Source organism: Schistocerca serialis, chromosome 2 (assembly GCF_023864345.2).
Source record: "Schistocerca serialis cubense isolate TAMUIC-IGC-003099 chromosome 2, iqSchSeri2.2, whole genome shotgun sequence".
Taxonomy (NCBI): domain Eukaryota; kingdom Metazoa; phylum Arthropoda; class Insecta; order Orthoptera; family Acrididae; genus Schistocerca; species Schistocerca serialis.
Genome location: NC_064639.1, coordinates 688,435,073 through 688,448,543, shown reverse-complemented (window position 1 = coordinate 688,448,543; position 13,471 = coordinate 688,435,073). Strand labels below are relative to the sequence as shown.

At 43.5% G+C, this 13,471-nt stretch overlaps 1 protein-coding gene across 1 annotated transcript in view; it reads right to left on the bottom strand.

The window, feature by feature from the left end:
• Window positions 1-12,420, bottom strand: part of LOC126457817 (adenosine deaminase-like) — a 159,125-nt gene extending 146,705 nt beyond the window's left edge. The window contains exon 1 of the mRNA XM_050094435.1: window positions 12,264-12,420. Coding sequence (XP_049950392.1) covers window positions 12,264-12,308 — 45 coding nt within the window. The 5' untranslated portion in view covers window positions 12,309-12,420. The remainder of the gene's footprint in view (window positions 1-12,263) is intronic.
• Window positions 12,421-13,471: the final 1,051 nt, after the last annotated feature.

The window sequence follows — 13,471 nt, the reverse complement described above, 5'->3', positions numbered from 1 at the left end:
TTATGAATCATATCGGTGAGTAGTAGTTCGTAAGTTCTCCTTGCTATCTCGGAATATCTTGGCATAGAGCTATTTCCGCTACTGTTTGTTCAGGTGTTCCCGCACTGCCACAAGCGGAAGTAATGTTTGCCTGTTCTTGATTCTGTACTGCTACTCTGCGTACAAAAGACATCTACTACTTTGTGTCTAATTTCCTAACCTAATTCCCTCAGCGCCACTTTATTTAACTCTACAACATTCCCCGTCTCGGGCATGGATGTGTGTGATGTCCTTAGGTTAGTTAGGTTTAAGTAGTTCTAAGTTCTAGGCGACTGATGACCTCAGAAGTTAAGTCGCATAGTGCTCAGAGCCATTTTACAACATTCCATTATCCTTGTTCTAATTTTGTTGATATTTGCTTACAACGCTATTTTAAGACACTAAACATCCCGTTGAACTAACATTCCAAGTCATTTTTCGTCTCTGACAGAATTACATGCCGTCGGCAAAACCTCAAAAAATTTTTTCTCCTCCGTGAACTTTAATTCCCTTTCCAAATTTCTCCTATGTTCGCAGCTTGGTATATATATAGATTGAGTAACATCTAGGAGAACCTACAATCCTGTCTCCTCTCATCTCAACTACTGTCTTCCTTTACTGCTCTTTTACTTTTATATATAGCTTTTTGCTTCTTGTTATTTGATTCCCGCTACCTTCAAAATTTCAAAGAGCGCAAACTAGTCAACAGTGTCAAAAGCTTTCTCTAAATCTATGAATGTTGTAAACGTGGCTGTTCCTTTCTTCAGTCTATCTTACAGGATAAGTCTTAGCGTCAATACTGCCTCATGTGTCCTTAGATTTCTCCGGAACCCAAAAGAATCTTCTGCAGTTTGGGTTTCTACCATTCTTCTGTAAATGAGGAGGACTAAATCGAATCGGGGAGAGAAGAAATATCTCGCACAACTTGAACTTGACTAAAACAAAGGTTCATTTTGCAGCACAGTTCCTGAGGCATCATGGGATCATTAGTCTGGTAATAGTGGGCACTGCGAGGGTTAACAATTGTAGAGGGAGAGCAAGGCTTGACTAAACTACGCAGGTACAAATATGTGTAGTTTGCTGTAGTTACGTAGAGGCGACGGGACATGCATAGGATAGGTTACCTTGGACAGCTGCACCAAACCAGCCTTTGGACCGATGACCACTATAACAAAAACTTAAACAGATATCGCACACGAATTTCGTCCCAAAAGGTAATTGACATTTTTGGGTATGGGAAGGGCATACGACAAGAGCATCGAAACAAAACTAACTTGCGTAATGCTTGCTGACTTTCATCTCTGGATCTTCGGATGAGCGAGTGGTTGGCATTGTCAAGATTCGTCCTCCATTACCACCAGCAGTCGAGAGTGAACCTTTGACAAGGACAGCCCCTTGTGCTTGCGAAAGGCCAGTAAAATCATTAAACAAAGGTCAGCCGCAGATCCCGAGACGAAACTATTTACGACTATATGCCAACAAGCGGCCTCGAAAACCTCAACAATGAAAATAAGTGTTCAGTTGTCGATCTTTCGCAGATCCTACATTAAGAGGAACAACTATTGAGAGAGAGAGCGGGGGAAGGGGCGGGAGGTGGGAGGGGGAAACCCGGGAAGGTACTTTTGCCACACGACTTTAACCTCTTCATATAAAAACCATATCAAAATCACAGTACCTCAGAACTGGACTTGGAAAGCTTCCGAAAAGAGCACTAGGCAAATATTATGGTCCGGCTTTCGTGAGCAGCCTGTTCGTGTTGCAGTTAAGCAAAACTGATTTTATAAGTTTTTATTTCCTCAGTTCTCTTTGGGCGTACGTCGTAATGCTCTCTCCGCAAAGACGAAACCAATTTTTGTTCAGGCCTTGTCCAGTTGCAGCAGTCATCCGTCACTGTACTACCCTGATTACAATACGATTCAGAAACAAACAAACAAAATATCTTATACTCTATGCAGAATTGCCGGGATGTGGACTCATAAGGTTCCCGGCCCAACCTAAGCCATTGGTCCATGATGCCACTTACGGAGGATTCGCTCATGCCACAGTCTCATTTACCGTGAGTTCCTATTACTTGGCAGTGGTGTGTGTGGCGCAGGCTTCAAGGATTCCAAAAAACTGAAGAAAACCAACGGAAGTGACTACCGCAGCGCGAGGGGACTTGTATTGCTGCCTACTGCGTGTTCACCTACTTGGCGCTGCGTCTAGTATGCCAAGCAAACTAGTTTGTTCGCGAGGAACGTGTATGTAGATGCCAAGGTCAAGGAAGCCCGGTGCACTAAAAGTTACGTAAGTATGGGATGGCAGAGGCCAACATTTTTCGTACTATTACTTTGGTGTTTGACAAATGATTTGTGTATAGGTATACAGTATGGAACGGTATAAACATATGGAAACATCAAAAACACAACACATTGCCATGTCTGACACGGAGTAGGATACCCACAGGCATTTAAAACAGCTTCCAGGCGTGTCGAAATGGATAAATACAGGTCCTGTGTCTTTTTCAAGGGAATCTTGTACCAGTCCTCCAGCAAAATATTGACAGGTTCAGATGCCGAAGATGGAAGCGGAAGGCGACCACACACCCTTCTCTACAGATGAGATCACAAAGGCTAAATAACATTGAGATCTGGTGACTTGTGGCTAGGGAGATGCGACGCTGCATCCTCGTGCTCACGAGATCAGTCCCGGATAACGCGAGCCGTGTGAACAGGGGTCCTGTCATCTTGGAATGCAGCATCACCATTGGGGAACAAATTTGGTACAATGGGATGGACCTAACCAGCCAAAATGGTCTCATAAACCTTGGGAGTAATGTGACCTTGCAGAGTAATCATGAGACACATGGAATATCACGATATACTCCGAAACGCCAAAGAAGCCGGTACAGGCATGCGTATCCAGACACAGAAATATGTAAGCAGGCAGAATACGGCGCTGCAGTCGGCAACGCCTATACAGGGTGGTCCAATGATCGTGACCGGGCCAAATATCTCACGAAATAAGCGTCAAACGAAAAAACTACAAAGAACGAAACTTGTCTACCTTGAAGGGGGAAACCAGATGGCGCTGTGGCTGGCCCGCTAGATGACACTGCCATAGGTAAAACGGATATCAACTGCGTTTTTTTAAAAATAGGAACCCCCATTTTTTTTATTACATATTCGTGTTAGTACGCAAAGAAATATGAATGTTTTAGTTGGACCACTTTTTTCGCTTTGTGATAGATGGCGCTGTAATAGTCACACAACAATTTTAGACGAACGGTTGGTAACAGGTAGGTTTTGTAAATTAAAATACAGAACGTAGGTTTGAACATTTTATTTCAGTTGTTGCAATGTGATACATGAACCTTTGGGAACTTATCATTTCTGCGAACGCATGCTGTTACAGCGTAATTACCTGTAAATACCACATTAATGCAATAAATGCTCAAAATGATGTCCGCCAACCTCAATGCATTTGGCAATACGTGTAACGGCATTCCTGTCAACAGCGAGTAGTTCGCCTTCCGTAATGTTCGCACATGCATTGACAATGCGCTGACGCATGTTGTCAGGCGTTGTCGGTGGATCACGATAGCAAATATCCTTCAACTTTCCCCACAGAAAGAAATCCGGGGACGTCAGATCCGGTGAACGTGAGGGCCATGGTATGGTGCTTCGACGACCAATCCACCTGTCACGAAATATGCTATTCAATACCGCTTCAACCGCACGCGAGCTATGTCTCGGACATCCATCATGTTGGAAGTACATCGCCATTCTGTCATGTAGTGAAACATCTTGTAGTAACATCGGTAGAACATTACGTAGGAAATCAGCATACATTGCACCATTTAGATTGTCATCGATAAAATGAGGGCCAATTATCCTTCGCCCCATAAACCCGCACCATACATTAACCCGCCAAGGTCGCTGATGTTCCACTTATCGCAGCCATCGTGGATTTTCCGTTGCCCAATAGTGCATATTATGCCGGTTTACGTTACCGCTGTTGGTGAATGACGCTTCGTCGCTAAATAGAACGCGTGCAAAAAATCTGTCATCGTCCCGTAATTTCTCTTGTGTCCAGTGGCAGAACTGTACACGACGTTCAAAGTCGTCGCCATGCGATTCCTGGTGCATAGAAATATGGTACGGGTGCAATCGATGTTGACGTAGCATTCTCAACACCGACGATCTTGAGATTCCCGATTCTCGCGCAATTTGTCTGCTAGTGATGTGAGGATTAGCCACGACAGCAGCTAAAACACCTACTTGGGCATCAACATTTGTTGCAGGTCATAGTTGACGTTTCACATGTGGCTGAACACTTCCTGTTTGCTTAAATAACGTAACTATCCGGCGAACGCTCCGGACACTTGGATGCTGTCGTCCAGGATACCGAGCATCATGCATAGCACACGTCCGTTGGGCATTTTGATCACAATAGCCATACATCAACACGATATCGATCTTTTCCGCAATTGGTAAACGGTCCATTTTAACACGAGCAATGTATCACGAAGCAAATACCGTCCGCACTGGCGGAATGTTACGTGCTACCACGCACTTGTACGTTTGTGACTATTACAGCGCCATCTATCACAAAGTGAAAAATGTGGTCCAACTAAAACATTCATATTTCTTTACGTACTACACGAATATGTTAAAAAATAAGGGTTCATATTTAAAAAAATATGCAGTTGATATCCGTTTGACCTATGGCAGCGCCATCTGGCGGGCCAACCATAGCGCCATCTGGTTGCCCCCTTCAAGCTAGACGAGTTTCGTTCTTTGTAGTTTTTTCGTTTGATGCTTATTTCATGAGATATTTGGCCCTGTCACTATCAATGGACCACCCTATATAAGACAACAAGTGTCTGGCCGCAGTTCTTAGATCGGTTACTGCTGCTACAATGGCAGGTTATCAAGATAAGTGAGTTTGAACATGGTGTTAAATAGTCGGTGCACGGGCGATGGAACACAGCGTATCCGAGGTAGCAATGAAGTGGGGATTTTCCCGTACGACCATTTCCGAGAGTACCGTGAATATCAGGAATCCGGTAAAACATCAAATCTCCGACATCACCGCGGCCGGAAAAAGATCCTGCAAGAACGGGACCAACGACGACTTATGAGAATCGTTCAACGTGACAGAAGTGCAACCCTTCCGCAAATTGCTGCAGATTTCAATGCTGAGCCATCAACAAGTGTCAGCGTGCGAACCATTCAATGAAACATCATCGATATGGGTTTTCCGAGCCGAGCTCCCACTCGTGTACCCTCGATGACTGCACGACACAAAGCTTTACGCCTCGCCTGGACCAGTCCACGCCGACATTGGACTGTTGAGGACTGGAAGCATGTTGCCTGGACGAACGAGTCTCGTTTCAAATTGTGTCGAGTGAATGGAATCATGAATACATGGACCCTGCATGTCAGCAGGGAAATGTTCAAGCTTGTGGAGGCTCTGTAATGGTGTGGGACGTGGGAAGTTCGAGTGATATGGGACCCCTGACACATCTAGATACGACTCTGACAGGTGCACGTGCGTAAGCATACTGTCTGACCACCTGCGTCCATTCATTTCCATTGTGCATTCCGACGGACTCTGGCAATTCCAGCAGACCAATGCGACCCCAGACGTCCAGAATTGATACAGAGTGGTTCCAGGAACACTCTTCTGAGTTTTAACACTTTCGCTGGCCACCAAACTCCCCAGACGTGAACATTATTGAGCATATCTGGGATGCCTTGCATCGTGCTATTCAGAAGAGATCTCCACTCCCTCGTACTCTTACGGATTTATGGACAGCCCTCCAGGATTAATAGTGTCAATTCCCTCCAGCACCACTTCAGACATTAGTCGGGGCCACTCCACGTCGTTTTGCGGCACTTCTGCGAGCTCGCGGGGGTCTTACACGATATTAGGCAAGTGTACCAGTTTCTTCGGCTCTTCAGTATAGTTGCCCAAACCATCAGCAAACCGCCACCACGAAAATTCGGCCAGAAGTTGGAAACAGTGTGGACCGAGAATCATGCGTCCAAACGACTTTCTCGCATTGCTCCATAGCTTAGGTTTTAGGGCTTCGGCACCACGTTTACCTGTAACGGGCAGCTCGTCCTGCAGTTCCTTGCTTTGTATTGTTTGGATGCTGAAAAGAGTTCACCAGTGCTAAATTCAGTTCTGCGGTGCCTTTCGGGGCTGTCGTCCTCGTACTTTGCGTCACAATTCTCATCAATGACCGTGTGTCACGATCACTCAACACACACATTCGTCCGCGTTATGACTTAGCGGTTGATGTTTTTCTGCTTCCCCTGGATGTGGTATAAGTCTCTGATACGTTGCCTCTTGCCCGCAAACACTTCGGCTACCTCGGTTACGAAAGCTCTCACCATACGAGCTCCAACAATTCGCTTAGCTCCAACATAATGCTTTCACGCCTACACAGAAAACGGTTCTGACGACGACTGATATTTTCAATGTATTGAGGACGCATAGGTGCCGTTCGTGGTCAAATGCTGAATACCAACTTGCAGGCTTGGTTAGTATTTGCATGTATGTTCAAGCATACATTTCTCGTGTGTTTTCATATTTTTGTCCAATCCTTTTATGTTTTCAATAGCAGAGACATTTAAAAATCTTAAATAGAATTAATTCTTAGAAACCTATATAGGAAATATTAATTTTCAAAAGAAAATACAGGAATATTCTGAGCTTGCCCGCTCAGAAATTTTTCACCTGGTCCATTCTTGAGTGGAGTGAGCATCAGAGTATTTAGCTTACAACAATTTCTGTCCCGCAGTACAAAGGTTTTGTGCGGATGTCTGGCGGCAGAGGCCGCGCGGCACGCCTCGTGTAGCCGTTGGCTCAGCTGGCGACCCTGCTGACCGCACCGCTACTGCGTGTACTGACCGAGTTTCTGCAGCGCGTGCTGTGGGCATATCTGCCACTGGATATCACCGACTAATCGCACGGCCAGCTGACGGAACATTTACGGCGCAACACTTTGCTAGGCTTTCTGTCTTTCAAGTCAGTCAGGCGAATCGTTTTTCCTCATTGCAAGTCTTATCCTGTATTTAATTTCCCATTTCCCTGTCGCTTCTGACACGAAACTGAAGCTTACGAACACCGGTTCACCTAGCTTCGTTTTTCCGTATTCTGTGACGACCGCTCGGTAAAAGGCCAACGTCATGCGACAGAAGCATGTTTTCATAGTTGGGATCAGTTATTGAAGAAGGCAGATGATTGGCGTATCCGTAGTTATATGAGTTATTGCAAATAAGTAAGAACATGTTTTCGGATGATTTTATTTACATCACTAACGGGAAAATATACGGGCTGAACCGAATTTCACCGACATGTTTTCTGAGACCGTTCACGGATGTTTTATGAGTATTTTGGTATAAGGGTCTCTAGTAACTCGTTATAGAGTCGTTACTATAATTGCAATTTGAGTTATAAGGAGCATTTAAATGAAACCGAGGCAGGTGGAAAAATGTAAACTGTTTATTGTTTCAGAAGTAATCCCATAACTGTTAATACATTTATCCCACTGTGAAACGCCGGTCGCGGTGGCCGAGCGGCTCTAGGCGCTTCAGTCCGGAACCGCGCGATTGCTACGGTCACAGGTTCGAATCCTGCCTCGGGCATGGATATGTGTAATGTCCTTAGGTTAGTTAAGTTTAAGTAGTTCTAAGTTCTAGGGGACTGATGACCTCAGTCTCATAGTGCTCAGAGCCATTTGAACCATTTTGAACCACTGTGAAAGAAGACAGAGCCTTCATTGAAAAATGTTTGCGGTTGCCTATGGAAACATGATTGTACGCAGGTTTGCACCTTTTCGTCCGAAGGAAGTCGATGGCTACGAATGTCTCTCTCCAAGACGCCAAAACTATAAAAATCGCTTGGGAACTGTGTGGAAGATGTGGAAGGGGTTCCCAGCAAAACTTCTGCAGCGCAATCGAAACAACCTTGGTAACATATGAACCCGCCTCTATATAGTTCCGATCTCTCCCTATGCGTTTTCCATATTTCTGGAGCTCTGAAGAAAGACATTCGTGGCCATAGGTTTGCTTTGGACCAAGAGATCCACGTCTGGCCACAATCATGGTTCCTCAGGCAACCGCAAACATTTTTCCATGTTGGCATGGGCCGCCTTGTCTCACAGCGGGATAAATGTATTAACAGTTATGATGATTGATTTTGAAATAATAAACAGTTTACTTTCTTATTTCCATCTGCCTCGTTTTCAGTTGGTGCCCCTTGTATTTGGTTTGTTACCGCAATTAGCTTAGTTTCCGTGATTTTACAACTGTAAGAAATCCTTTAATATACGATCATCAAACCGCACAACACAAAACACATAGTGAAGCAACAAACCTCAGATGCAAAATTATATTTACGGTATTATCGCTGCGGTAGCAACTCAGCGTAGCGGCGTTGTGCCGCTCTTCAACCACATTCATTGAACTTATCCACGAGATGCATGTCGGCAAACTCTTCACTAATAAACCAATCTGCTCTGCGGTGTATCACTGTTAACGTACAAGTAACCATGACGGAGAACAAAAACAAAAAATGTCCAAATGTGTGTGAGTTCTTAAGGGACCAAACTGCAGAGGTCATCGGTCCCTAGAATTACCCACTACTTAAACTAATTTAAACTAACCTATGGTAAGAACAACTCACACACCCATGCCCGAGGGAGGACTCGAACCTCCGGCGCAACACTGAATGCAAATTTTAGGCGGAACAGTATAGTGGGCAGTACTGTAGTCAATAGAATGGAGTAAATTTGTTTCCCAACAAGACACACAATGCACATTTGTTCTATTGGAATACAGATGCAAAGATAAATGGGTGTAATGAATCAAAGGAATTTCAACTACAGGGTGTCTCAAACCTTTTGGGTAAAATTGAAACACATGATAGTGGATCTTCAACCGATTATGTTGAGATAGGGAATTAATGGTCTAAAATGCATATTTATTGTGTTATGGGCATACGCAGCGCACACCGCAACATAGCTCATACTAACTGTTCGCAACGGCGCATTCTCTCAAAGATCCCCGGTGACTTTTGTACCAGGAGACAGGGAGCTTGGACGCTAGCAAGCAGGTCTTCATCCGTTTCTAAGGGGTTTCATACACCAACAGCTTCACGTAATCCCAGAGGAAAAAGTCCACAGGTGTGAGATCCTGCGATCGTGCTGACCATGCGAGAGGACCTTCCCTTCCAGGCCAACGATGAGGCTACGTGTCATTCAGGACATTAATTTCGGACTGGGCTGGTGCACCGCCCAGTTAAAACCACACCCTTTCACGGACAACAAGGAGTACTGTCTCCGAGGATGGCGCTCGTCGCATGACACGCGTGCTCTGAGCTAAGTTGTGTCAGTATGTCTGTTTGGTGGTCAGTGGCGCACGCTGTTTATCACCAGCTGCCTGTTCCAGTGCACAACAGACAACCGGGATCTCTACAAGAATGCGGCAGAACTGCTTGCCCCATTGCAATACATGCTCTGAGGCGCGGTTGTCGCTTTGAACAATTACTGCCGGCCGGAGTGGCCGAGCGGTTCTAGGCGCTACAGTCTTGAACCGCGTGACCACTACGGTCGCAGGTTCGAATCCTGCCTCGGGCATGGATGTGTGTGATGTCCTTAGGTTAGTTAGGTTTAAGTAGTTCTAAGTTCTAGGGGACTGATGACCTCAGATGTTAAGTCCCATAGTGCTCAGAGCCATTTTAACCATTTGAACAATTACTATGAGCTGCGTTGTTGTTATCCAGCGTTCGCTGTGTATCTCATAACATAATAAATATGCATTTCCGACCCTTGGTTCCCTATCTCAATATAATCGGCTTTGGACCCACTATCACCTGATTCAATTTGACCCAAATGGTTTGGGACACCGTGTTTTCTGTGACGAGCCACTGGAAAGTACATCTACATCTACAGTGCATGGGAAATAGTATGTCCCATCGTACCGGCAATTAAGGCTTTTTCCCGTTCCGTGAACGTATGGAGCGCGGGAAGAATGACCGTTTTTAAATGCCTCGGTGCGTTCTGTAATTAATCTAACCTTCTCCTCACGATCCTTATAGGAGTGATATGAAGGGAGGTCCTTACACCAAAATGCTCGAGAAATATCCCGAAACAACATCAGAAATTGTGTTGGCGATGTTCGACTTCACTCTATGTATGTGGAAATTACTATTGTAGGATGTAAGGTCCGCCAGTTAAGTGGAAATTACTGTTATCTGTAGAGGACTGTTATTTACATTTGAGGATATCTTTCGAAACTACCGTAAGAGCACGAGAAACGCCACTGGTTATAAAATAATTGTACACATATTGAAGAAATTGCACACAATGACCGTAAATATGTTTCATTTCATCGCTAGAGAAAAAAAAATTCTTTTATTTCACGCAACGACCTTGCCACAGGAGACAATATATCCAAATGTATAACTATTCATGTATAAGAAACTATTCGTAAGTTGACTTCAATATATTTACTCAGCTAAATAGAAAACTTATGAGCAACAGTATTAAAATTGTTTCTTGCCCATAATATTTTGTTTTGTATCTTGAGATTATTACAGATAATTGAAATACACCATCAGAAGCAGGATTCTGGAAATAAGATTCTGCCTTGAACAAACAAAAGTCCTCTTTGTTTAACACCTGAACACGGCAAAATTTTACCATCGTCAGTGGGTTCGTTTATTATCTTATTGTCACGTACTGTTGTTTATGTGGCTGTCTGAGATTTGCAGTACATTATATAATAAAATCCAGATTGCTGCCATGGTAGTTAAATGATATATTTATTATGATGTGTCCATTTCGGCTAGAATGCCATCTCCAGACTATCTGCGAAAATGATGATGATGTTTGGTTTGTGGGGCGCTCAACTGCGCGCTCATCAGCGCCTGCACAAAGTTCCAATTTTTACACAGTCCATTTTCTTTTCACAATCCAATCTAGTCACTCTCACAAATGATGATGATGATGATGATGATGAAATGATGAGGACAACACAAACACCCAGACCCTGGGCAGAGAAAATCCCCAACCCGACCGGGATTCGAACCCGGGACCCCGTGATCCATAGGCAGCGACGCTAAGACTATCTGCGAAAGTGACATAATATTTTATATTTTATTGTAATGTTAGTTAACCATATTTTCTGATAAACTGTGCAAATTTGGTAGTTATTTCAATACATCACCAGTAAGCACCGTTATTCTGTATCATATTACAACATGGTGTAGATTTACGACTCCTATGCTATGAGCTGTTTTGCGGTTTGCCCCTATTGTTTGATCTTTTCTTGTAATTTTTTATAATTTGACGCTTTATCATATATGACAGAGGGTCCAACTATCAATCTGTCAAATCCGACGATAAAACTTCATATTTTACAAATTACAGTAAAGGACCATTAACAACGGGAGCAAACCACAGAATCGCTGATGATATATGGACGTAAGCACCTAATTTTTATGTTAGAAAATATGATTAACAAACATAATAATAAAACAAAAAATGATATCTCACTTTCATAGATTGTGTGAAGATGGCATTATAGCCGAAATGTATGCATCACAATAAATACATCATTAAACTACAATAGCAGTTACGTAAATTGTATTACATAATGTCTGTAAGAGATATCTTCTACGCCGCAGGCCAATTTGATGGTAAATTTAATGTTTTGTTCGAGTTTGTCTTTTTTGTTGATTCCGCTTTTTCATGCCTCAACAGGGTATGTAACGAGTGCGAGGTACAAGGCCCAGCTTACACACCCTGTGGAGGCATGAGAAAGCGGAGTTAACAAAAGATGATAAACTGGATCAAAATATCAGCCGCACAGCAAATGTCATTCAGTCACATAAATATCAGAATGTGATACTTAGAAAATAAATGAACCCACTGACGATGATGAAAGTTCACAGAAACATGTTTGGGTTTTAAACAAGAAGAATTTGTGTTCGCTCAAGGAAGAACCGTATTTTAGTTATTACATATTAGAAAGCAAACTTGGAGCAGAAGTCAGCATCAACCACAAGATGAATAGAACTCTATTTTGACATCTTCGGTGCAGCTGAAAGTCCATCACTTCTCACTGAGGGCCTAAACAGCGTCGCGATGCCAAGACTGACAGTCAGTTTATAACTGGAATATTTCGAAATTGCGGTGAATACACAGAAATTAAAGTTGGAGACTCCAGAACTAAATTTCAGAAAGCACTTACCCTAGATTTGGGCAGATTTTTGAGAGCGTTTTGGGATGGATTCATATTGGCAAGCGCAGGTGTGAAGCAGAGTATGTGCGATCCAGTACTTGCGAACGCGCCGAGTGGCAAACTAAGACTGTGAGCATAGATTATAGCGCGATCAGTGCTTCTGGCAGCGTGGTTTTTAACGTCACCTCGTTCCCGTTGCGCCTCTGGTTGCGATCTTTTTAATCCTGGCGCCAATAGTTTTCTCCGTCTCTGACAGGTGGTGACACTGTGCTGAGGGCAGCTAGTACAGCCATCCTGCCGGCAGATGGCGACTGCGACTGTACCTGCAACTCGCGCAGTTACTTCAAGTCGCACTTCTTTTCACTGAGCTTTACAGAATTTACTCTACTACAGTAAAAAAACTATTCAAAACCGAAGTTTGCATTTTGTCGTTTCAGCACTTCATGTTAACTTTAGAAGGAACGATATCTCTGTTGAACATGTACTTCCTTAGACAGACATTAGTAACCTCGTGCTGCAATGATTAATTATTCTGTTTTTGTTCAGTAAATGCTCAGAAGGAATGCACACTTGCAGACAGAAAATCATAAAATAATACAGTTTTTACCGTTTACGTAGTGTCTGTATTTCACCGCACACCGGAGCGCAAGCCGACAAGTGCTTCATGTTTGCAGGAGCCCTCACCAGTCAAATTTCGCTATGTTTTTTTTTTTTTTTTTTTTTTTTTTTAAGTTTCCGGCCATTTTCTGATGAGGTGAAGATTTTCTAACGAAGCGGTCGTCAACGAACCCTTCATGAAGTTTCTTGAGTACAGAATGTTCAACTTCCAATATAATCGGCACAACCGCCTTAATACTAGGTTTTGAGGAACGAGTACTACATACAGCACATAGTTACTGATGGTTGATCAATGAATGTTCCATTCCGCCAAGGTACTACTGAAATTTCCTGAAGGATTAAGAGTATGCCCCAGACAAGGAATCGATGTACTGAACACCATTACATCAGTATTTATTTCATTTGCGGATTAATAATTGTAACTATTACGAGTAATATGTTTTTAGGTTGGTTGGCACCTCCAAGCAGCGTGGCACAAGTAAGCAATCAATGATCATTTTCCCCTAGGCAGCAGGTCAGGTGTTGAAGTGTGGACGCATGGCCGCAAAACCGACAGTCTATACTGAAGGCGTCGTCCACTTCGCGACACTGTTACATCC